Source organism: Lissotriton vulgaris, chromosome 8, assembly GCF_964263255.1.
Source record: "Lissotriton vulgaris chromosome 8, aLisVul1.2, whole genome shotgun sequence".
In the NCBI taxonomy this organism is placed as follows: Eukaryota; Metazoa; Chordata; class Amphibia; order Caudata; family Salamandridae; genus Lissotriton; species Lissotriton vulgaris.
This window is the reverse complement of record NC_141696.1, coordinates 1,248,214,570-1,248,240,745: the sequence shown is the minus strand read 5'-3', so window position 1 is coordinate 1,248,240,745 and position 26,176 is coordinate 1,248,214,570. Positions and strand designations below refer to the sequence as shown.

General features: G+C 48.0%; 1 protein-coding gene across 2 annotated transcripts in view; it reads left to right on the top strand.

Annotated features, from left to right (window-relative positions):
- The window catches only part of PAN3 (poly(A) specific ribonuclease subunit PAN3), a 1,023,990-nt gene that overhangs the window by 857,682 nt on the left and 140,132 nt on the right, over window positions 1-26,176 (top strand). For both annotated transcript variants that reach the window (XM_086935164.1, XM_086935165.1), the window contains exon 17: window positions 25,490-25,619. In XM_086935164.1, the coding sequence (XP_086791290.1) occupies window positions 25,490-25,619 (130 nt within the window). The remainder of the gene's footprint in view (window positions 1-25,489; window positions 25,620-26,176) is intronic.

The following is a 26,176-nucleotide window of genomic DNA, read 5'->3' as shown; positions in this document are numbered from 1 at the left end:
GCAGGCTGTTTTATGTGTGGTGTTTTTTTGGTGGAATTTCTAGTTGAAGTACTGGACAGTGTAGCCTGTGGATATAGGCTGCATTATTTGTCTTTAAATTCTCTCCTAAGTGTCTTTGCAGTTTCTGCATTATTTTGACAACTTAAGAGATTATTTTTGATTGCCGGGGTCCACGCACATGGGCGGGACTATTCACTAGATTATGACTATAACATAGATACCCCTACTACAGAACTGGAGTTACAGGACAGAAACTACTCCATTTCAAGCTGTGGGGCGCCTGTCAGTGCGCTATGTCAGTCATGGATACACACCTGGTTTCTTTGGTGCTGGGAACACGGTCACGACTGGAAGTTGTGCTCCGACTGTCAGGCCATGGCTCCAAAAGGTTTGAGGGAGCAGTCCCTGAAGCTGCATACGGCTCTGCATTCAGCACCACGTCGTTTGCCCCAGAGGTCTTGGTCGAGAGGAAGGTCTGGGCACTGCTCTGAGAGCCCTACATCTTCGTCCTCCTTCTCGAAGTATTCGAGTAGGTCAGTTAGGAAGCATAAATAACATAAGAAGTCAAATCGTGCTTTTACATCTCCCCGTCTGTCCGCTGACGCGACAGAAGAGTCTGCGTTCTAGGCCTCGTTCAGCTGAAACTGCGCCTGGGTCAGCTCCACTCTGCCCTGCCTTCCTGGGAGCCAGAGCGACTCTCGCCCAGCTCACGGAATTTTATGACGCCATGTGCCTCATATTTGGGTGGCCTAACCCTCCTGGTGCACCTTCGGGCAACACAAATTAATCCCTCCCCATGGATCTGGTAATGGATCCGGACCGACGCCAGTCGAGCCACTGTGACCTTTCCCAGCACCGGCTCCTGTGCCTAGACTCTTGGCTCTGCTGATGCCAGCCCCATTCTCATACCTGACGACCCAGAGCCAGATCGGCGCCTACCGATTCCTGTTCCAGCGCTGACAGCACGCTTGGGTCCTAGGTCAATTCCTCAGCCGTATTCTGAAGAATTAGGAAGCTTGGGAGGTGTCGCTAGACCCTTTACAAGACCAGCTAGAGCAAGAAATTGAGTGGTATAAGGGATTGACTGTTACCCGTGTACTGGGCATCTCTCCAGATTCTTGTCTGCTTTCTCTCTGCACCGTGGCAGAGGAGGAGGAAGCTTCATATGTCATTGTGGTGCAAGTGACTGCTGAGCTCCTGTACCTTCAGCTCCCTTCTGTTAGAAGTCAAGACTAACATCTTCACAGATCACCAGATCCCAGGTCGGGATCGCTGGGGAGACATTCTAGGGGTGCTGGGCCACTCGAACTCAGGCCTTGAGTGTCATCTGCAGAGTGGTGCAGAATCACGGAGTCAACGGAATCTGAATTCTGGAGGTGAGTATTTAGTTGAGCAAATCCAGTACTCACGGGAGACCGAGTCTGTGGGAATGTTGCAGGTCCTCCGGGTTGCTGGCTGCCGGACTGGCCGGGTTCTTGCTGTAACCAGGCTGTAGACTGGACTGGCCAGTAAGGCTGGGGCCACGGCTCTTAGGTCCTTCTTTCTTCCTCAAAGGTGTTAAAAGGGTGTGCAGGTCGTGACCAATAAGTCCCTTCCTTGGGGTTGGTACTTCCCCTAACATGCCACCCTCCAGTGGGGCATGAGCCTCTTCCTAATTGGCTGAGTCCCTTCATCTTCAGGATGGAGGGGACTGAGATGTGTTCTTCACCTCGTCTCCCCCACCTGAGGGGTGTGGTTGGCATAGCTGGGCACACCTCTCTTCCTAGCTTGGAATTCTTTGCCTATTCTCCCGTCCAAAGTGGGGGTCAACCGCTGGGAGCCAGTTACTGGGAACCAGTTACTGGGAGCAACAAAAGGCAGGGACAGCGTCCAAAGGTGGCAGGCCTTCAAAGCTTCCCCTTTTGTGGGCTCAGCCCATTCTGGGAGAGAAGGCATGATACCTCTACCCAGGATGGGCTTTGTTTCTGAACCGAGAGAGCGGATGCTCTCTACCCAGGGGTCCAGAAACCTGTTTGGTGGTGGCAAATTTTGGAGAGACATTCAGGAACCACACCAGGGCTGGTTGATTTTCAGGTGGGCATCTCTAAAATGCCCTCCGAGGGCTTATCAAATTAAATCCCACAGTGGCATTAATGTGGGTTTAATGTGCTGAAAGGTTTGTTACCAAACGTCCCAGTTTTTAGTAATGCCATCATGGAGCTAGGGAGTTCTTAATGACCAACTTCCAGACCATATACTCTTCATGGCTTTACTACACAATGTCTAAGAATGGACGTAGTCACTGTAGGGCTACAGGGCTCATTCATTTGCACCTTCACCTTAGGGTGGTGACTTCTAGAGTAGTGACTTACCTAGGCTTTAGGCAGCGGTTGCAGGCATGGCACACAGTGATGTGTGCCATGTCGTCTTTTCAATTTTCTCTGCACCAAAACAGGCAGCCTGCATTGGCAGTATGTGTATGTTAAGGCGCAGGGCCCCTAAGGGTGGCACAATAGATACTGTAGTCCTTGGAGGCCTTCGCTGGTCACAGTCAATCAATCAATCAATCAATCAATCAATCAATCAGTGACACTTATAAAGCGCGCTACATACCCGTAGGGTCTCAAGGCGCTGGGGAGGGGGGGTGCCGCTACTGCTCGAACAGCCAGGTCTTCAGCTTCTTCCTGAAGGAGAGGTGGTCTTGGGTCAGGCGCAGGTCGGACGGGAGGGAGTTCCAGGTCTTGGCGGCCAGGTAGGAGAAGGACCTTCCTCCTGTAGTCGCTCTTCGGATGCGGGGGACGGCGGCGAGGGCGTGGTTGGCTGATCGGAGGTGGCGTTTGGGAGCGTAGAAGTTGACTCGGCTGTTGAGGTAGCTCGGGCCTTGGTCGTGTAGGGCTTTGTGTGCGTGGGTGAGGAGGCGGAAGGTGATTCTCTTGTTGATGGGGAGCCAGTGAAGGTCTCTCAGATGACCGGAGATGTGGCTGGATCGTGGGATGTCGAGGATGAGTCTGGCTGAGGCGTTTTGGATCCGCTGGAGTCTCTTCTGGAGCTTGGCGGTGGTCCCGGCGTAGAGGGCGTTGCCGTAGTCCAGTCGGCTGGTGACGAGGGCCTGGGTGACGGTCTTCCTGGTCTCTGCGGGGATCCACCAAAAGATCTTTCGTAGCATGCGTAGGATGTTGAAGCACGCCGAGGAGACGCTGTTGACTTGCCTGGTCATGGAGAGGGAGGAGTCCAGGATGAAGCCCAGGTTTCGTGCATGGTCTGTCGGTTTGGGTGCGGTGCCCAGGGCGGGAGGCCACCAGGAGTCGTCCCAGGCGGAGGGTGAAGAGCCCAGGATGAGGACCTCCGTCTTGTCCGAGTTCAGTTTCAGGCGGCTGGTCGTCATCCACTCGGCTACCTCTTTCATCCCTTCGTGCAGGTTGGCTCTGGCGGCGGCGGGGTTGTTGGTCAGGGAGAGGATCAGCTGGGTGTCGTCGGCGTAGGAGATGATGCTGAGGTGGTGTTTGCGTACGATGGCCGCGAGGGGGCTCATGTAGACGTTGAAGAGGGTGGGGCTCAGTGATGATCCTTGGGGGACGCCGCAGATGACTTCGGAGGCCTCTGACTTGTACGGTGGTAGGCGGACTCGCTGTGTTCTTCCGTCGAGGAAGGAGATGATCCATTCCAGCGCCTTGTCCTGGATACCGATGTTGCTGAGGCGCCGTGTTAGGGTGCGGTGGCAGACCGTGTCGAATGCCGCGGAGAGGTCTAGGAGGATGAGGGCCGCTGTTTCTCCCTTGTCCATCAGGGCTCGGATGTCATCGGTGGCGGCGATGAGGGCGGTCTCGGTGCTGTGTTTGGCTCGGAAGCCGGACTGTGAGGGGTCGAGGGATCCGTTCGTCTCGAGGAAGGCGGCCATCTGCTTGTTGACGGTCTTCTCGATGACTTTGGCTGGAAACGGTAGAAGCGAGATGGGGCGGTAGTTCTTGAGGTCGGTGGGGTCCGCTGTTGGTTTTTTGAGTAGAGCGCTGAGTTCGGCGTGTTTCCAGCTTTCGGGGAAGATGGCGGTGTCGAAGGATGTGTTGATGATGTCTCGCAGGTGGGGTGCGATGACAGCGTCGGCCTTGTTGAAGACGTGGTGAGGGCAGGGGTCGGTTGGTGATCCGGAGTGGATGGAGTTCATCGTGCGGATGGTGTCTTCTGTGCTGATCGGGGTCCAGGCGTGGAGGGTGGTGGTGGGGGGGGGTGGCAGGTCGGTCGTGGTGTGCGTTGGTTGGTTGTTGAAACTGCTGTGTATGTCCGTGATCTTGTTGTGGAAGTATGAGGCGAGGGAGTTGCAGAGGTCTTGTGATGGGGTGATGTCGTTGTTTCCTGCGCTGGGGTTGGAAAGCTCTTTCACAGTGCCCTTGATACCCATGGTACCTCCTACAAGTGGATTACATGTGGCCAGGGAGGTGCCAGTTGTAGACACAAAGATACATTCTTGGTAAACAACACAGGCCCTGGGAACTGGGAACCTGATTGGCAGGGACCCAGGGCACATCAAGTAAGGTTGCATCGGATTTCAGGCAAAAGGTGGGCGGGGGGTGAAAGGGGGGGACGATGCAATAAAGGGGCACTTTGCTACACAACCTCCCCCAACCCCCAAACGAAAGAGGAGACTTAACCTTTCTGTAGAGAGTCTTCATTGTCTAAGTGGAAAAATCTGGAAAGGCCCTCTGCATTGGCATTGCCAGTACCAGGTCTGTGTTCCACTGTAAAGTCCATTCCCTATAAGGATATGGACCACCTCAAAAGTTTTGGGGTTTCTCCTTTCATCTGCATTAGTCATCTCAGAGGATTGTGGTCAGTTTGAACTAAGAAGTGAGAAGCACACAGGTATGGTCTTAGCTTCTGCAGCACAGCAAAGTCCTCCCTCTCAATGGTTCTCCAACACAGCTTCCTGGGGAGTAGCCTTCTGCTTATGAAAGCAACAGGTTGGTCTTGTCCATCATAATCTTTCTGGGATAGGGCCTCTCCTATCCCCAGCTCAAATGCATCAGTCTGCATATAAACTGCTTGGAGTAATCTGGAGCTTTGAGCATAGGCGCTGAGCACATTGCCTCTTTTAGGGTGTCAAAAGCCTTTTGGCAGCCAACTGTCCAGTTCAGTTTCTTGGTCATCTTGTTGGAGATGAGTTCTGTGAGGGGAGTCGCACTTGATCCATATCTCTTCACAAACTTCTTATAGTACCCAGTCAAGCCAAGGAGTGCACTGACTTGGGTCTGGGTTGTTTGAGTTTCCCAATCAAAAATGGTTTAGATTTTCGGTTGGAGGGATTGGACTTGGCCTCCATCTACAAGATGCCCCAAGTAAACAAGTTACCTGTCCTATCTGGCACTTGGATGCCTTGATAGTTATGCCTGCAGTGTGCAGGACCTGTAAAACCTTTCCCAGGTGGACCAGGTGATCCTGCCAGGAAGAGCTAAACACAGCAATATCATCAAGATAAGCTGAACTAAAGGCTTCCAACCCAGCAAGGACTTGATTCACCAACCTATAGAAGGTGGCAGGGGCATTCTTTAAACCAAAGGGCATCACAGTAAACTGGAAGTGACCATCTGGTGTGGAGACTGCTGCCTTTACTTTTGCTCCAGCGGCCATGCCAATCTGCCAGTACCCTGCAGTTAAGTCACAGGTACTTAAGTTTTTGGCATCCCCCAACTCATCTAACAATTCCTCAGCCCTGGGGATGGGGTGTGCATCTGTCTTGGTGACAGCATTGTGGCCTCTGTAGTCCACACAAAGCCTAATTTTTCTCTTTCCACCCTGTGGATGAGGTTTGGGGACTAGGACCACCGGGCTGGCCCAGGGACTCTCAGAAGGCTCAATGACCCACAACTCCAGCAGCTCGCTGACTTCAGATTTGATGCTTTCCTTGACTTGGTCAGAATGGCAATAGATTTGTTTTGACAGGCAAGCTGACTCCAGTGTTCACATCATGGGTCCGCCAGGAAGTCTGACCAGAGGCCAAGGAAAAGAGCTGGTCACACTGTTTGCAAAACCGGTCTGCAAACAGCTTGCTGTTGGGCAGAGAGGGTGTCTGAATAGACGACTCCATCTACTGACCCATCTTGGGGGATGTAAGCGAGGAGGTCAGGGAGAAGTTCACTCTCTGTCTCCTGATCCTCAGCAGTAACCATCAGCATGGTTACATCAGCCCTGTCAGAATAGAGAATAAGGCGGTTCACATGTATCACCTTTTTAGAGGACCTGCTAGTGCCCAGGTCTACCAAGTAGGTGACCTCACTCTTTTTCTCCAGGATAGGGTAGGGGCCACCCCATTTGTCCTGGAGGGCGCTCTGTGCCACTGGCTCCAAGACCATACCTGTTGCCCTAGTTGAAATTCTACCAGCGCATATTTTTGGTCATACCAGGACTTCTGGATCTCCTGGCTAGCCTCAAGGTGTAGGGATGCTTTCTGCATGTACTCTATCCTGTAATGAAGGCCTAGTACATAGTCCATCACAACTTGCGTTGGTACATGATGGGGTCTTTCTCATCCTTTCCTCACAAGTGAGAGTGGTCCCCCTACAGGGTGAACAATCAATGTCAGTACATTTATAGAGCGTGCTACTCACCCGTGAGTGTCTCAAGGCGCTCACCAAACAGAAGTTTAAAGTGTGAGGTACCTTTCTGTAGGCAAAAAGCAGGTAGGGTAACAGAACATTCCATCTCCTTTTGAGTATTTCAGGGAATCCCATTATCATGCCTTTCAATGTCTTGTTAAATCTTTCAACGAGGCCATTGGTTTTTGGGTGATAAGGTTTTGTGAACTTGTAGATCACTCATCCCACATTTGTTTCAAGTATGCAGACATGAAGTTGGTACCTTAGTCTGATACTATCTCCTTATGAAACCCTACTCTGGTGAAGACGAGGCTCTGGTAGTCCTGAGGGAAATGGCTTCAGGATACCTAGTAGCATGACCCACTACTACTAGTATAAATGTTTTTCCTCAGGCTGTGGGAGGTTCAAGTGGACCTACTCTATCCACTATACCCTTTCAAATGGAACCCTAAAGACTGGAAGTGAGATAAAGGGGGCCTTTGGGTGCCCTCCTGTCATGCCGCGGGCTTGACAGGTGACACAGGAGCCTACAAACTCCTTCAGGTTTTGTGACATCTGGGGCCAATAAAAGTCGGTGACCAATCTTTCCCAAGTTTTGCTCTTGCCCAGATGTCCAGCTAGGGGATTTCATTGGCAAAGGTGAGTAGGAACACCCAATACAGCTGAGGCACTACCACTCTCCTAGTGGCTCCAGGTTTGGGGTCTCTGGTCTCAGTGTACAGGAGTCCTTCCTTCCAATAGACTTTGTGGGAGCCACTGACCTCTCCCTGCTTATGTGCAGGAGCTTGCTGCCTCAGGCCTTCAAGAGTGGGGCAGACCTGCTGCCCAAGGCACAGCTGTTCCCTACAGGGTCTTTCTCCTTGCCCCAAGAGCACTACCTCCTGAGGTTCAAGCTCCATGGACTCGGTTACCTCAAGTGCTGACAAGTCCTTTCCCTGGGGAGATGGGTCCTGGTCTTGGTGCTGTAGGGAAGCTGTGTCACCAGTCTTCCTACCTTTGCTCTTGGGAGGTTGGGCCATCATTTCAGGCTCCAATCCTACTTGTTCACCCTGTGCAAGGCACTGTGCTCTGGTTTCACACACACTATCTCAGTGACTGTGTCAGCATTGGTAACTGAATAGGTTTTTCCAGTTGGGTATTGCTCTAGGGAAACCGGACTATCTCTCACCATAGATAGTGACACTAGCACCTGAATCCCTCTGGGCCTCTATCTACTAAGGGATACTTCAGGTACTTCCCCCACAGCCTAAGTGTGAACCCTTATTAGTTCTAGGCACACTATTGATCCCATCTGGAGATTTGCCATACCAGTAGATACTGGTAGGGGTCTAGGAACTGGTTTGTTGGGACAGGCAGCATCTCCAGTTGGGTTTCCCTTCTTGTTACAGTGAAAACACCAGGCCTTTGCAGGATCAAAATGTTACCCTTTGTACCCATTAGTGGGCTGGGCAGAGTTCTTGGGCCCACCCACCTGACCAAGATTTTGGGGGCCTTTAGAAGACTCTTGTGTTTTATCTTTGAGTTTCTCACCCTCTTTTGGTCACCCCCAGTGGTTGTCTTGGTTACCCTTGTCTTGACCCAGTGGTCCTCCTTTCTTTCTCAATTATTGGGGAGAAATGTGACCTAGATCTACCAGATGCTGATGCAACCTTTCATTGATGCATTTAATTAAAATGTGTTCTTTCATAAACAAAGTATAAAGTCCATCATAATCTTTACTTCCAGTCAACCAGCCACCTAGTGTCTTTACTGAGATGCCTACAAATTCCACCCAGGACTGAGACTGGGATTTCTGAGCCCCTTGAACTTCGTTCTCTACTCCTCAGTAGTAAGTCAAAATCTTTCAATCAGGGTGCCATTCATGAGTTCATATGACTCTGCTTCTGCCCCACTAAGGGTCAGAAGTCTGTCTCTGCTCTTACCAGAGAACAGTTCCCACAGGAGAGCCCCCAGTGAGATTTTCTCACTCTTATGGCTTCACAAGCCCTCTCAAAGGCTATGAACCACTTGGTGATGTCATTACCATCCTCAAATGTAGAGGCAATTCCTTCTTTTTCTAAGCTTTTTAAATAGCTGCTACCATTGATGGGTGCTAGGCTCATCTATGCTCTCTTTCTCTAGAGCTAGGAGCCTAGCCTCTAGGTCTAGTCTTCTGGTATCATTTCTAAAAGGAGATTCTCCCCAGTGAGGTTGCCCACACTGTCTGGTAGGGAGTTGCCCCAACCTCTGCAGGAGCTAGCCCCTGTACATCTTAGTTGTGGAGGTTCGAAAACAAAGTTCACTTACTCCCCAAGTAGTTGTCGAAGACCTCATCCTCCTCACTACTTTCTCCATTCCCTTGAATGTCTTCACCTTCTTCTTCATCTTACATGCCCTGCCAGGAACTCCAGGAGTTTTCTCCTGGTCGGGTTGGACCCAGTTCTTAGTTGCTTAGCTTAGCAGAGAAGCCTTAACTCTCTAACCTCTAGGTTTGTGTAAGGGGTGAGGTCGAGCTCCACAGCAATATTCCCTCGATTGCTCATTATATTTCTAAAGTGGGATTCTTTTTAGAAGAGCCACGCTAACCATCCTGGATACTTCCCTTCTAACTTCAGTGACCATTATTTTTCTAAAAAAAAAATGCTACGGAACTTAACACAAGGCCCTAACAAGATTTTTAGAGTTTGGGGAAAAATAGTCCATTCAAAAAATGAGTTGTGCTAAAGACACTTTTTGGATTTTTGTCATGTGATCAGAGGTTGACTAAGTTAGTCCAATAAATACATGGCTTTACATCCCACCGCTGATTCACCAATGTAGATAGCTGGCTCTGTATATACTAAACCAAAGTACGGTATAGTGTGCACATAGTCCAGGGAGTCTGCAGAGATATAGCAGACGGTAAAGTCGGTAAGCATGAACAGCTCTCTTTGTGGTAATGTCGGTGAGCAGTTAGGCTTATCCAGAGGATGTTTTAAGCATATATTGTATTCAGTCAATAAAGTACTGGTGAACACACACTCATTCAGAATCCAGACCAATTACTTCTGAGGGTTGCAACCTGTGAATCGGACACTGCACACAATAAGCATGCAGTCGACCTTTTGTATGAGAGAGAATCGACACGATCGACGAAGCGGGTACTCTCGATCCTGCAACCAATGAATCCTCTCGCCCCCAACTAGAAGCTTATACGCAGCAAGGTCCCCACTATGCTGAGGCCACACGCCATAAATACGTGATGTACTTTGGGGGCTCTGACCAAGGCGATCCTGTCTCAATGTACAAGTCTTAGTTCCACGTCCATGCCACAGTACCAGCTGGAATCCAGCAGACGATGTGGGCACTTGAGAGGGCACTGCGCTTAAGGTGTCGCGCATAGATGTGAGGGTCCCTTGTTGGTAATCTTTGATGTCCCTGAGACCTCCGAAAGAACAGGGTGCACGCCCTTGGAGAGCACACTGTAGGAGGCCAAACAGCAGCAGCTAGTCGGCCCAGGCCAGCCACTATTCAGGAAGGGAACACAGTTCCTTTCAATGGCAGTAATCCTCCTTGTGCATATCAACGTCCTCTGACAATGTGCACCATGTAGTCCAGGGTATCTAAAAGAAACAGTTATAGATTCCTTACCTTAGAATTACTTTCAGGCTTCGGATTGGATCAGGAAAGTTTTTCGTCAGCAGTAACCTTGCGCATCGGAAGGTGGCGTCTGTGGACTCCGCGTTCGTTGTCTGCTTCGTGATTGCCGGAATGACATCACCGTAGGTACATAGATGCCGCCCTTGTGAACCTGCAAGCTCAGATCCTTTAAGAGCAGTACCTCCAGTCACTTTTTGACTGACTTTTTTTCTCGACTTTTGTTGACTTCGTTTTTTCAGTCCATTAACTCCTGGTGCATGAGGAATGTCTGGCTTAAAGGCATGTGGTTCCTGTAACCGAGTGACTGTGATGGATCCGCACCGTGTGTGCCTCTACTGCCTGGAGCGCGACCATGACCCAAAGTCGTGCTCTGACTGCCGAACCATGGCCCGAAGTCTTCGCGGGAGCTGTCCCGAAAGTTCCTCGAGGCCTGGCAGTCAGCTCCACGTCGCTCAAGTTCCTGGCCGAGTGGGAGGTTGAGGGACCGATCGCGGAGTCATCGCCTCTAGTCTTCTCACTGGGGTAAGGTAAGTAGAAGCACAAGAAGAAGTCCAAGAAGCACCGTTGCTCTTCGACTTCCCCTTGTCCGTCTGCCAATGCAACGAAGGGTGCGGGTGGTGGGGCTCCGCGTGCGGAGCCTACAGGGTCTACTCCGGCCGTCCCGGGATCAGGAGCGACCCCTGCCCAGCTTCGTCCATTTTACGAAGCAATGCATGCCATCTTTGGGCAGCCTGACTCTGCCTACGTGCCTTCGAGCCCCGCGGGCTCAGCTTGGGGCCCCATGCCTTCAACACCGGCGTCTTCATAGGCACCACAGTGCCCCTTTGGATCCAGGGCTGGATATGGATTTGCGCCGGTCAACCTAGTTACAACTCCACCTGCGCCACTTCCACTGGCACCACATGCGCTGCTGATGCTGGCTGGACCCCCAGCCAGTGTCGACCCCGGCTTCCGCCCAATGTGGACACGGAGCATGACCGGCGTCGACCAAAACCGGCTCCGGTGCCGATGGGTACTTTTGTGCCTGTGTTCCACCCTGGCCCTTTTTAGCCAGATTGGCAGTCAGGAGGGTGAGGAAGGCTGGGAGGAGTCTGGTGACCCTCTAACAGACCAGTTGGATTACTATCCGGACTGGAGAGAGGAACTGGGGATTCCAGTGGTCTGGATACCTCCCTAGACCTAGGCATGTTGTCTCCTCCTACATGGCTACAGAGGAGGAAGCGTCATACGTAGTGGTGTTGTGTAGGACAGCCGAGGCTCTCCACTTCGAGCTACCTATGGTGGCAGTCAGGACTTACCTCCTGACAGAGGTGCTTCAGCCGGCAGCAAGCTCCTCGCAGCCCCTTCTGCCATTCAATGAAGCCCTGACAGACATCCTTTTGGCGACCTGGTTCAGGCCCAACACAGGGGCTCCTGTGGATAGGATATTAACCCACGCCACCGCCCGGACCCGGGCGACCCCACTTTCCTCTCCCAACACCAACACCTGATAGCTTTGTGGTCGAAGCCTCTACATCCAAAGGTGCCTTGGCCACCTGATAGGAATCCACAAAGCTGGACCAACTTGGGAAGAAGATATTTTCTTCCTCCAGCTTGGGACTGCGGTCGGTAAACACTGCATGTCTGTTGGGCCGTTATGCCCACTCTTTGTGGGATACGGTGGCGCAAGTACTGCATGCGTGCTCGGAGGGGGCCCGGGCCGTGCTCTCCCGTGCATTTGCCGAGGGGAGAGACGCAGCAAAGTTTACCATCCGCTGTAGACTGGACACCGCCGACTCGCTGGGTAGGACGATTTCAGCATCAGTAGCCCTTCGACTCTACGCCTGCCTGAGGTCAACTGGTTTTTCTGGGGATATCCAGAACACCCTGATGGAGTTGCCTTTTGATGGGCGTCTCCTTTTCAGCGACGAGGCAGACAGTGCACTAGAGCGCTTCAAGGACTCTCGGGCTACGGCCAAATCCGTGGGCCTCTCCACCACACGCACTGCATTGTCAGCTTTTTTCCACTTTCATGGCTACAGAAGGGGTGCCCCACCACTTTCCTTCCAGGGCCACAGGCACCAGCGGTTCAGCCCCAGCACGGCCGGGGACATGGGAAACACCGCCATGGTTCATGGGGCCAGCAGGCTGGCCAGTCCACCAACTCTGCAGCAGCCTCCAAACCCTCCTAGTCCGATCTCTCAGGCCCATCACACGCCAGTGGGTGGAATAATTCACCATCATCTCCCCCACTGGTGTACCATCACGTCGGTCAGGTGGGTTTTGCAGATAGTCTGAAATGGCTACTCCCTCCCCTTCGAGATAACCCCCCTTCCTCTAGCCATGCCACCTCAGTACCATCGAATGTCGGGGGATCATCTGGCCCTTCTCCAACAGGAAATTATGTCTCTCTTGGCCAAGGGCACCATCGATCGATGTCCTGCCCCAGAAGTAGGTTGTAGGTGCTATTCCCACTAATTTCTGGTGCCCAAGAAGGACAAGGGCCTGCATCCCATCTTGGATGTCAGGATCATCAACTGCTTCCTCCGGAAGGAGAAGTTCAAAATGGTGACCCTGACTCAGGTCCTGTCTGCCCTCGATCCTGGAGACTGGATGGTAACGTTGGACTTGCAGGACCCTTATTTTCACATCCCCGTCCTGCTGTCACACCGGCGTTACCTGCGGTTCCCGGTAGGCCACAAGCACTTTGTTTACCTTCGCCCCTCGGGTGTTCACGAAAGTGATGGTGGTAGTCGAAGCTCATCCGCGCAGATCAGGGGTTCCAGTCTTCCCCTATCTCGACGACTGGTTGTTAAAGGCAGGCTCAACTCAGTCAGTCGTTTCACACCTCCAGACTACTGCTGACCACCTGCATTCGCTGGGGTTCTCCATCAATGTGCCGAAGTCACACCTGACTCCCTCTCAGAAGCTCCTCTTCATCTGAGCGATTCTTGACATTACACAGTTTCGGGTCTATCCTCCAGAACAGCAGAGTCCGGGATATTCGGGCTATGATTCTGTTCTTTCAGCCTCTATCCCAGATTTCGGTCAGGATGACCATCCGGCTACTGGGCCTGATGGCCTCCTGCATCCTGCTGGTGGATCATGCCAAATGGCATATGCAGGCTCTGCAGTGGAACCTGAAGTTCCAGTGGGGGACAGCATCAGGGGAACCTGTCAGATTGCGTCCAGATCTCGGAGGGCACTGCACTCCAACTGCTCTGGTGGTTCACGAACCAGGATTGGGTCGATGAAGTATCCCTTTACCTTCCTCAACCAGAGTTCATGGTGGTGACCGATGCATCACTTCTGGGATGGGGCGGCTATGCGAGGGAGGTGGAGATCAGAGGCCTCTGGTCTCAGGCGGAGTCTGGGCTCCATTTCAACCTTCTGGAGCTTTGGGTGATTCGTCTTGCACTCAAGGCATTCATTCCCTCTGTCCGGGGAAGAGTAGCGCAGTTGTTCAAGGACAACACCACTGCCATGTGGTACTGCAACAAACAGGGCAGGGTGGGGTCGTGGACCCTATTTCAAGAGGGCCTACGTCTCTGGACTTGGCTGGAACATCAAGGTATTTCCCTGGTGATTCAACACCTGGCAGGTTCTCTGTACACCAGGGCAGACAAACTCAGCCACAGGTGCACGATGGATCTTGAATGGCATCTTTACTCGAATGTGGTGCAAGGTCTCTTTCAGCGGTGGGGAGACCCTTGGTTAGATCTACTCACCACCGAAGAGAACGTACATTATCAGCAATTCAGCGCATTGGAATTTTCAAGGTGGCACTCACTAGGCGACGCTTTTAATCGCGAGTGGAGTTGCGATCTTGTATACACCTGTCCGCCTATACCACTTCTGCCCAGAGTGCTGAAGAAGATCAAGTGCGACCGGTTCCAAGTCATTCTTGTGACTCCGTATTAGGCACGAAGAGTCTGGTATCCAGAGCTGCTCAACATGGCCATCGATCCTCCGATCCGAATGCCTCTATGGGAGGATCTTCTTTCACAGCAGCAGGGGACGGTCCTCCACCCGAACCTGTCCAGCTTCCACCTCCTTGTGTGGAGATTGAGCAGTGGCAGTTGACATCATTTGACCTGTTTCCCGAAGTCTGCGATTTTATATTGGCAGTCAGACGTCCCTCCACTAAAACGGTATTCACCTGCAGCTGGAACAAATTTGTGACATGGGGCACAGCAAGGGCTGTGGCTCCCCTTTCCGCCCCTCTTTCTGATGTTCTGTTGTTCCTCCTTTCTTTGGCCCAGCAGGGGTCTGCTCTGGGCACTCTTTAGGGCTACCTCCCGGTCATTTCAGCCTTGCTTAGGATTCCTGATCAGCCTTCTCTGTTAAAGTCCCCTGTTGTAAATAGATTCCTTAAGGGTATTACTCCTGTTTTTCCTCCTGTTCCCTTCGTAATGCCTCAGTGGGACTTGAACTTGGTTCTCACATCTCTTATGTGCTTTCCCTTGGAGCCGTTACATAACTGTCCTCTCAGATTTCCCACTGTGAAAACTGCCTTTCTGGTGGCCTTCACCTCTGCACGCAGCGTTAGTGAACTACAAGCTCTTTCTCCCAAGCTTCCCTTTCTGCTATTCATCCGGACATGGTCTTACTCAGAACTAGACCTTCCTTTCTTCCCAAGGTGGTTGATTCTTTCCACATTGGCCAAACCATTACTTTGCCCACCTTCTTTCCACTTCCGCATCCTTCGAGAGAGGAAGAGAGGCTCTATCGCCTGGATCCAAAATGTGCCCTTTCCTTCTTCTTGGATCACACCAAACAATTCCGGGTGGATGACCAACTCTTTGTTGGTTATGTGGCTGTTAAGAAAGGTCGGGCCATGCACAAACGGACCTTCTCCAGGTGGGTCGTTCTGTACATCAAATTCTGCTATTCTTTGGCATAGAAGGAGCCTCCGTTGGGGCTGTGTGCCCATTCCACCAGAAAGACGACAGCTACTACTGCTTTGGGACGAGGAGTCCCCCTAAATGACATCTGTCAGGCAGCTACGTGGGCATCACTGCACATGTTCACCAAACACTACTGCCTGGACAGTCAAGTCCAGCGAGAGCTTATTTGGCTGTTCTGTTCTCCAGGACTTTGTGGTGTGAGCTTGGTTCACAGACCCACCTCCAAGGTTAATATTGCTAGGGTATCTATTCTAAGGTAATGAATCTATAACGAACTGTTTCTTTCAGATGAACAAGTTACTTACCTTTGGTAACAATATATCTGTAAGAAACAAAGGTTAGTTATAGATTCCTTACCGCCCCATCTATCCTCCCCATGCTGCGAACTGACTTCTAGGGTTAAGGACTTCCTTTCAGGGCCCAAGTTTTATGCACCAGTGGTCAGTGTCTTGCATGGCTCTAGGCTTCTGGCTAGGAAAGTCGGGTACAGAACTGATATCAGCGTGCAAGGGCGGCATCTATGTAGCTACTGCGACGTCATCCAGGCGATCACGACGACGAACGCGGAGTCGACCGACGCCACCTTCTGACGCGCCGGGGTACTGCTGACGAAAAACTTTCTGGATCCAGTCTGATGCCTGAAGGGTAATTCTAAGGTAAGGAATCTATAACTAACCTGTGTTTCTTACAGGTATATAGTTACCGAAGTTAAGAAACTTGTTCTTCTGGTCCTACATCCCCACAAGTGTATCTCACTCATTGCTAGAGGATGGCACAAAGGGTATCCCTTTGAACCACAGATGTCTCTCCTAAAGTTCAAACCTGTCTGCCATGAGGCCATGGAAATACATATCCTAATCTTTAGTAGGGCCATGATCAGGCTTTGGAGGCCAAGTGTCTAAACCTTCTCTAACAATCTCTGCAGCCAGGCCCACAAATGACAGAGGTCTGTTAAAATTGAATGCCCTGTGTTTTAGAACTGTTGCTGGGGAATGCACAGATGTGCTCCCCCAACCTCCAGTGTGGACTGGAGCCAAGCACCAAGGCACACATGGAATTTTAGAGCATAGAAATGCTCACTTCCTAGTAGTAGCATTTCTACACAAATCATGACAAAGCTACTGTGACCACTAGCAAGGGGTTGTCGCTGCGAATGAAATATTAGGAAACATCATGAGGTTGCTCCACTGCAATCCACTATTGCAGCCTGAATTAATATCAACCATTTCCCCGCGTTAGCTTATGGGAAGAGTAAAACTCATAGGTAGCGAAACACACATGGTTATTTCTCACTACCTAGGCAGGGGATACACCTGTGTACCTGCCCTGTCTTTCCCCTGCCGTCTCGCATCACCCCTTAGGAAGTACCCTCGGGGCACTCTGGTAGAAGTGAAAGTTCCTCTCAGGATGGCTAGTGACTTAAACATGTAATGGTCGGCTGGGCACATATTTAATGACACCATTGGTGCAAAGAACACCCCAGACTGAAGTGGCAGATTGGACACGTAGTTAAGGGCACCATTTGTGCAAAACACATACCAGCCTGCAATGGCAGGCTGGTCATGAATTTCGGAGCACCATCGACGCAAACTTCAGGCCGGATCCAGGCCTTAAAACATAATAGCGGCAAGTGTGCACCCACCGGCCGGCCATGGCAGACCTGACCGATGTTTAGAAACCTCAGGTGAGCACCCCTTCCTAACATGGGTAGGAAGGGTGCGCACACACTTGCACACTGCACTTACAGTGAGAAAGTGCCCCATGCCCTGAGGCCTTAACAAGAGAATCGGTCAAACCCAGGAAGTTTCCCATAGGAAGAACCAACCCCCCTAGATAGGAAAGACCAACATGGGGGCTTGCCCCCAGGGCTCGAAAAATCAAAAAATTCTCACTAGGTCTGTCGGTCTAGTAACATTAAAAACCTACTCGACCTAACTGTACATCTGTGACCAAATGTTAAAAGTTAACAAGATTTTAAGGCATTTTTATTGCTCATTCACTTTGTGAGCAATAAAGATGCCTTTAAATATTGCTATCTAATCACATTTGCTCGCTTTCAGAGACAGAGGTCAAGTGTCAATCTTCTTTCCTACTCGCCAGAAAGGGCAAGTTGGACCCAAAAAGTAGCTTGCCCAAATTAAATCTGGCTCGCAAATGCGAGCGGGAGAGTGGCATTTTCTAGCCCTGGTCCCCACCCAGGCAGTACACACACAGGGATGTACTTACCTGGCTACTCTCCTACCCCGGTTTGGTGGTAGTGAGCGGCCCCCTCAGGGTTGGCTACTAAGTCAGACCCGTCACCCTGAGTATTGGACATTTTTGACAGGCTATTCAGGTGAGTGGCACAGTCAGTCCAGTGCCCCCCTATTAGCCAATGTGGTAGTACAGTGAGAAAGTGCCCAGAGTCCCAAGGTCAGGAAAAGAGAGTTGGAAAAAAACAGGGGAACCAAAAGCAAAATGTTTTAAGGAAATCCCCCTAAGAAGTGCCATGTCCAGCAATGCTCCATTCCGGATACGCCATTACCATTTTTCCTGGGCCCTCTTTGAGTTCCATGAGAATTACCCTGGCACTTACCTCTGGTTTAGAACCACTTTGGCTTAGAACTATGGGCTTAGAACTATGCTGCTCCAGCTCTTTGTGAACCCTATTAGCTAACCACGTATTAGCTAACACAGCAAGTTTTGTTGGATCCCTCTCTGTCAGATCATACAGGTAAGTAAGTAAAGTAGTTTTATAGAACGCACGGCTGCACCACCAAAGGGGCGTCCCGGCGCTAAAAGCAACGGAAGGGCAGCAGACTGCAAAAAGGAGACCAGAGGTAAAGAATGAGAAACTAAGAGCAAAAACAAAAGCACACGCGGCAGACAAAAGAAAGTGAACAGCAGAAAGAGGCCTATAGTGAAGGAAAGAGGTGGGTCTTGATAGCCTTGCGAAAAGCCAAATAATTATCAATACTCCTGATGTGTACAGGGAGAGAGTTCCAGGTATTGCCTAAGCTGTGCAGAGCACTGCTTCTTGAGTCGCTCTGTTACCATTAACTGGTTATGGGACTGAAAATTCTTTGCCTCCATACCTCCTACCCACTCATTCCGTTAACGCAATACACTGTGACTCCAAGTCTGAAATGGAGCACCAGCCACTCTCCTGCAGTCAGAGATTCTCCACAGGTATTGAGATGGCTTCAGCCCAAAATGCCTAATAGGAGCTTATTTTCTTCACTGCTAGGCCATCTGGTCAGCCACAGGCAACGTCCCAATGACTGCTGCCTCTTCCATTGCTTACGACCCAATAATACAGCTGCTTAAGACATCTCATTTGAGGCCTTTGCTTTACAAGCAACCTCAAAACTCATAAACCCTTCCAAAATATTCTGGTCTTCCAAATACATATACACATGCTCAAGATAATTTGGAACGTTGGCCCAACATGGCCTGTACTGGAAGTAGTCACTTATCCCACATGTAGTTGTCATTACTGCTATCAGAGATTGTTCTCTCTCAAGGGCTGTCTTTTCCTTCTCCAGCCCTCTTTCGATTTCCTTCTGTTTCTTCTCCCACTCTCTCTATTTCTCCTCCCTTTCTCTCTGCTTCTCCTCTCTCTCTCTCTCTTCCTCTTATAGTTTCTGTTCTCTGGTCCATTCCTCCTGTCTTTCCCACTTCCTCTTCTCATGTGACTTTCTCATCTTCCTCTGCCTTAGCTTTCTAAAGTTCCAACTGAAAGTTCAGGGTTTTTGCTAGTCCCAACCCACCCAAGGGATTTACTCCTGAAAGAGGTGACAGTCATACCTTAAATATTTGTGATAGTTTACAAACCTGACATATTCTAGAAACTAAAGGTGGTGAGTCTCTTGGTGAAACTATGGAAAATGTATCCCGGGACCCACTGTGCGTGTGGAGGGGATAGATACAGGTTATTGATCACGATTCAATACTCGAAGTACACACAGTACAGAAAATAAATCTAATGTCCAGTCAAATATTTACTTTTGTAAGACGAAGTATAATATATTCTAACTCTATACATGCAGAGGTATAACAACATGTATGAGCAATAACACAACACAATCCCCTTGATCTTAGTTTACTAGTTGTTGTCAGGCAAAACCATATCCCACACTCTTCCTTATAACGGTGTTTAGATGTTCCGCATTCATTGGTGGCGGCATTAGTCAATAAAGTCTATGGTGCCCATACCACCGTTGGCAGCTAGGCCCTCAGGGTCCCAAAAGTGCAGTTCCAGTCTTAACTGCTCCGGTGGTATGGAACCATTCAACGATACAGCGAGCGCCCTCTCCACAGGAGTTCCTGAGTTCTGATCCTCTTTTGCAAAGTGGGGATGCTTGCTATACACACAGCAGCACCCAGCTGGTGCTGGCACACTTTTGAGCAGCTCTGCAAGCTCGTCCCAGCGATATGATCGAAGCTGCTCCAGCTTGGCAAACATAAGGTAAGTAGGGGAGTTAATGGGGGAAGGGGTGTTGGATTCAATCCTCAGGCTCCCAGCTGGAGGCCCTGCAACAGTGCAATGCCTTTGGCAGTGTCCATGTGGACTTCGGGGTGTTGATCATAGTGTGGTGGCGTGACCTGACGGACACAGCAGCAATCCTCCTGTCTAGGCAATGATCTGAGCTCTTGGCCACAGGGGTACTGGAACCCTTCCAGGCATACGTCTGGTCTGGGTGTATACTCTTCCAGTGCAACCGTCCTCACTATGGTGGCCGCTCTTGACATACAGGGTCACCTATATCGGTGGACACATGTCTCATGCTCCGGACCCAAATAAGTTCTATGTTGGCCCCCTCTACCCTTATGGGGTTCACCACGGCGAGGCAATGTAGGCCTGGTGCTTCCCGCACAGCGCTCCTTGCACAGCTCAGATCACGGCAGCCCACTCAACACACACACCCTGTGCATGTTGCACAATGCCTTACCTTCTGTATATTGTACTTCACACAAGCACACATACATCCAGCACATGCTTTCATTGAACATGGTCTGCACAGCACTACATCTCTCCTGTATTATATTCCTCACTGGTATACATACACCCTGTAGATGCAGTAACCACATATGTACTCTGACCGCTGGAATTATGCGAGTGTGTGGCTGCAATATTTTTTGCATAATTAGAGCTGCCACATTTGCCATATAATTCATCATCCGTTGCATAATCTGCAGATTTTAACAAAAAAATTGTTTATAGCTCAAACAGTTACTAAAAACATTTTGCAGCGCAGTAGAAGGTCCTGTGCAAAGGTTGACTGGTCACATTTCTGTTGCTTATTGCTATGTTTGAGTGTTAAACTGGTACTAATGGGGAGAAACATGTGCCCAGATAGTGTTAAGTATAAAAATGACAAAATAATAAACTAATCCTATCAGAAAAAATGCTGCATAATGTGCCTTTTGTTGCCAATTTATTTAGTCAGCCCTGCTGCATAATTTGGCCCTCCAGTGCCGCCTAATTCCAGTGACCCTGCATACACCGCACAGTACTGTTCTGTCCCTGTACTGTACCCTTCCCAAAGACTCATATATCCAGCGCAGTCTCACTTCTCCTCTGCTGCGCAGCACTCCACATCTACCTGATGAAGGCCAAGGATGAGTTAAGCACACAGCAGCGGAACTTTTAAAAAAGGTGAGTGAGCCTGCTAGGCTCACTCCAGTGACGCAGGGTAAAAAGGACCTGTTCACTAGTATTGATAAGTACACGGTATGCTGCCAATACTGCACTTGTGTTGCTTAATTCTTGGTGAAGTCAGTAGCCTTTTACCAGTGTGAGGGTAGTGCTTTGGGTGCGCCTCCTGTTCCAACAAGGCTGCAATCCGTGAGACAAACCTAAGTCATGGCGCACACGCTTGATCCGTGTTCGCCTATGACAAAAAATTAACATTAGTGATTCATACAACAGTACAGTTGGGTGCTCAGGGCTGGGTTACACGTTTCGTACCATTCAGAGGACTTTTCCATCCCAATAGATGCTCTCATAATAATAATTATTAATAAGGTTCCAACTTAGTTGTACTTCACTTATGAGAATTGATATCATCCTGCATGCCTCATTGGCATGTAATAAAGAGATGGGAATCTGACGTCTGTGTGCTGGGGGGGCACTTTATGGCTCAAGTCACATCACTTTGGCATTTGTGTCATTACAGGGACAGTACCACCTAACATAATCAAAGAGCTATTGCAAACGTTTCTTTATCCAGTCTGATGTCTGGGATATTCAAAAGGTTGGGAATATGCAGGTAGATAGAAGTACACTCCAGAAAGATCATTACTGAAGGTGAGTATATTTTTTGATGGGCCAGAAAAAGCTAGTGAGGCACTTACCACAGCACAGAAGTTGACTGAAGACAAATTACAGCCTCCTCTAAACTTCTTCTTCTTTCGGAAGGAGAGATGTTAATGCAGCACACCTTAAAGCTAGAGAGTACACACCACATCTTCCAAGTGGCCATTTCTGCACCTCTTACCAGAGACTGATAACTGGCATGTAGATTTCTCTTTTGAAGAATTGTTTTGCTTGCTGGTAAAATTGTCTATTTCTATGGTTTTTCCTCATGGCAGCTATTTTCCATTTTAATTTGAAGCAGCTTTGCAAATCTTTTTTTTCATAAATATTGAGACATGTGTCCATAGGACATTAGATGTAAACACTGTCAGTTGTCCCATCGTGCTAATCATACAATGATTGCATGCTGTAAAATAGATGTTGTACACTTCATTGTATGTAGTTTACAGAGGAGGGTGTCTGCAAAGGGAGTAATCAATCATTTAGCAGTCATTTTGTGGAATTGTTCGAGTGAGGCAACTTTTTTTCTCTTGTTTGATGTAAATCCTATGTGAAAGGAGATAGGACGAGAAATGTTTCCAAATAGTAAGTGATAACAAGTATTTGAATCTAATTTCCTATGTTTTAAGATTAACCACAAGAATCTGAGGGCATTGTTTTACTATTATTTGAAACCTCTCTCTTTTACGGCGAAGTCAAAAGATTGGGCTAGAGGATCACATTCTGAAATGGTAAGGATACTGCAAGATGGTCAATTTGCACTTGGCAAGCCTTGATTGTGGCATAAATACCTCTTGGTGGCTTTATGTCAATGAACATGCTATAATGAACACCAGTACATCTTTGTGCACACAAAACATGGTTGGCACAACTGTGTAAGAATTTTATTTTGTTTGCAGTAATGATCTTGTACATTGGAATGTATTGAAGATGTTGACATACTAGAGTTTGAGCCTAGACTTTTGATCAAAGAAGAAAATAGTATTATATAGTGTATGACTGTTGGAAGTGTATTATGAATTGGGAAAGGGATACCTCTACCTCCTTAATAAACATACTCTGGTTAGATCAAAACACAGTAATGGGAGAATCTCTGCATAACCCCTGATTGGTAAGGCACAAGCAGCAAACAATCCCTTGTGAAGTATGTGCTAGGTTCAAGTAGTGCCCATAATTTTAAAGGAAAGATTACAACACAGTAAAAGTCACAGTCACGTGTAGAAAACATTAATAAGCAGAATGACACCAAAATCATTAGAACAGCATAAGGGGAATGGGAGGTATGAAAAGATTTGAAACAAAAAGAGCTTAGAAAGAAGTGATGGGCTGGAATCTAGGCGTAAATTCAGGCCAACTGAGATGGGAGTGGAGGCCAGTTGACACCCGTGGACCTTTCTAGAACCCAGAGGCAGGCCTTTGATGTGAGTCAGTGATGTGAACTCTCCCAGCCAATAATGTGTATTCCAACTCTGCAGAATTAACCCCTTCGCTGCTTATGACTAGCTCAGCTCGTCATCAGCCACGGTGGTCGTGTGTGGATGACGAGCTGAGCTCGTCAAGTAACGCGGCTTTTAGAAAAAAGCCGCACAGCTCAAAAATAACCGCTGCAGCGATGCGGTTAAGTGGCAGAGCTGGTTTTAAACCAGTTCTACTTGAGGCAGCCAAAGATGCATTTTTACAAAGTTACTTTTCTGTAAAATCATAAAAAAGCTGATTCACCAAAATGTAAGGACTACGCAGTAAATTACTTTGAATGATTTTTCTAGCTCTCCACCTAGCAGAGGTTTTAATCCTACCTAGGCTTATTAGAGAAAGGTCTACCTAGTGAGGTAGATTCTGACATTTATTTCACTGTGAGGCCACACAAACACCAACATATAGAGCACCATATTTTTATATATTATCACCCTGCCTTGTGGGCTTACAAGGCACACTTTAGGGAGGACATGAACAAATAAACAATTGTTTTTTCTGCTTGGAAAAGGCATTTTTTTGTGGTGTCACTGCAGTGCATTTAAACTGCAGACTCACCAGAACACAGTGCCCCTGACAAACATATGTTAGTCATGCATGTGGGTGGTTTGAATAACTCTGCAGCTCACGTATGACATTCTCAACTTTCCATGCTATAGGTGCACTTAATGTATAGAAAAGCGAAATTGGCCAGTCAGATTTTCAATGTACAGCAAATGATTTAGAGCGAAAAACATGCACTTGAGTAATATTCAGCAGTGGTTAAGTGCACAGGCCTAGAGGCAGTGAAAATAGGGCCCAGAAAAAGACCAAAGCTCTGGTGTGACCATGCAGAAGAGGCAGATTTGCTACAATTACATATTCGAAAACAATGCTTTCGATTTCAAAATTAGCAATCCTGATTATAAGTAAATTTGCAACATTTTTAAAACTTTACTGCACAGGCAAAATGTGGGTTTGGAATTTGTATTGCCATAGAACAAAATTATAAGGGTTGAGATGGATTGTTGTACCTAGAATGTGTGATTTTTTGTTGTCCAGATCACATTTATTATACATGCTATCTTTAATGGGAAGAAATAAAATATATTTTTTTATTTTAAAAAAAGAATAACAATTTCAGGTAAATTCCTTTACTGATTTAATAACTAAATTGAATTCCTAATGAAACCGTACCTTCACAAGTACAGCTATTAAAATGATCTAATGTCACCCCTATGTACAAAGTACTAAAGTGAGATCTGCGTGGGATTCAACTTTAAAGGGAATTTTGCCTTCCAAAAAAGTATGGTCATAGAATAAGAAAACCAGGTAGTACAATGTCATAGAGCACAGAAACATTTTGTTAGCCCAGTTTCAAATATCCATAATATTTCTGTTGTGTTGATGAGATCATCAGTTTCCACGGCGTGTGTGATGGGGCCTTGAATGAGCAGCTTTTTGTAGCAGTTTTATTTTTCATGTATGTAGTTACGAGTAGAAAACATGTATGTTTGTAATGTCATTAACCTCTGGTGGATCAATGAGCTATTGTCATCGTTATGCTAATCCAAACCTGTAAATTGTTGGCGGCAGATATGTAGCACAGATGATATATTAGTTGTTTATAATTCAGCAGTAATAAGTTGGCAAGGCTGTGTGAGCCCTAACCTGCAGCCCACCAGAACATTTTTTACTGTGCACTTCTATAATCATCCTTGTATCATGCGATAATGTTCGCATGCTGGGGATGCTTTGAAGCAGACCCATGTTTTGGGAGTTGTAATGTTTTCCCAGGCCTCTAAAGTACAGAAGCTGTCTCTTCAGGACAGTCCACTCCAGCCTAATTCTGGGAGTTCTGCTGAATGCATTGCTATACTTCAACAGGTTCAGTTGAGAGTCAGAATCATAGGTCCCTTATTCAACTGAAGGATCTTTTTCATTTCGCATTTTTAATAAATTACGTGAACCATTTGTAAAGGCGCTGTAAAATTAGTGCCAACTTAGAAAGCACTGATATCTATTCTTTCATGAACATAACTGCTCCTGTCTAGTCTTTGGTTCTGAAGCTTTTTGGGGATCTATTTTGAAGCGTTAGAGCGTTGCTTACTATGAAATGAAGGATCCTTCTTCAAGATCCATATTAGCTTCTCCATTTTCATGTGGCATATTTCTTTGAGACTCGCACAACTGTTGTTGCTGCTTCTGTGCGCATCTTTACAGCACTTTTTCAAATGTTTTCAGCAATATTGGTGCAGCTATTTTAAATAGCTTTCCTTATTGTTCACATTTACCACAAATACATACTGTCTGTTAGAAACATTAAATCTGGTGAGGGCATGCATAAACAAACGAGATGATGTTAAACTTACTTTCTAAAATCAGATCTCTGATGTTTTCTTTATACAGCAAATCCTCATACTTATCCTTGTTGCACTTTTCGCTTCATTTATTTGGCATCTCTTTACTCCATTGGATAGAAAATGGGAGGAAATCACTATTGGTTAAATTATTGGGTAAGAGGCAGAGAGGCTTTCCACACGCACATAGTGTAGTTGAAATTCATATTAAACCAGACGTTCTATGAGCAAGGTCTTCTCCGGGTGTTGGATCCATGTGTATTGACAACAACTTGAAAAGCCAGTAATTGTAGATATCATTTTTTGTAGATATTTACTGACGGACCAAAACAGGCTTCGAAGTGTCAATGACATCATGCCAATGATTGGAGCAAGATTTTATACACAATTGGATGCTGCACAAATGAGAAACGATGTCATAGAGGAAGACCTAGCAAAGGTAAATAGTTTTCGTCATAAATGGAATTGATGGTAATCCTGTAGCTTCATAACAGCTGTGCACTGTATTGCTTAAAATAAACAAAATTGCTAGATAACCATACATTTACCATTTTTTCTTGGTACAGTGCCAGAAAGATGTTCTACTATGTGTTCGGTTGCTTTTTTTAAAGTAAATTCAATGTGACAAATATTAGATGCTTTTTAGATATTGTCACTGCTGATTATACTGCCCAGACTAATTGAGAGAAAGACAAAATAACTAAGGAGCTGTTATGCATGGCCCAAACCATGTGTTTGAGGCATGTGTTCTGTAGATGCACATGCTTTGCATACTCCTGCCATCTAGTGTTGGGTCCAGATGTTTGCAAGTTGTTTGTCTACGAAGAAGTCTTTTCAGTCACGAGGTAAGGTGACGACTCCTTTCAGTGATAGTGCTCATGGACATCGACTCCATTGTTATTGTTTTCCTGCAAGAGGATGAGAATGAAGTGAGTGTAGTACAGAGATTTCCATGCATATGTAATGTAAATAAGGATAACTGCAACAACTACTGGT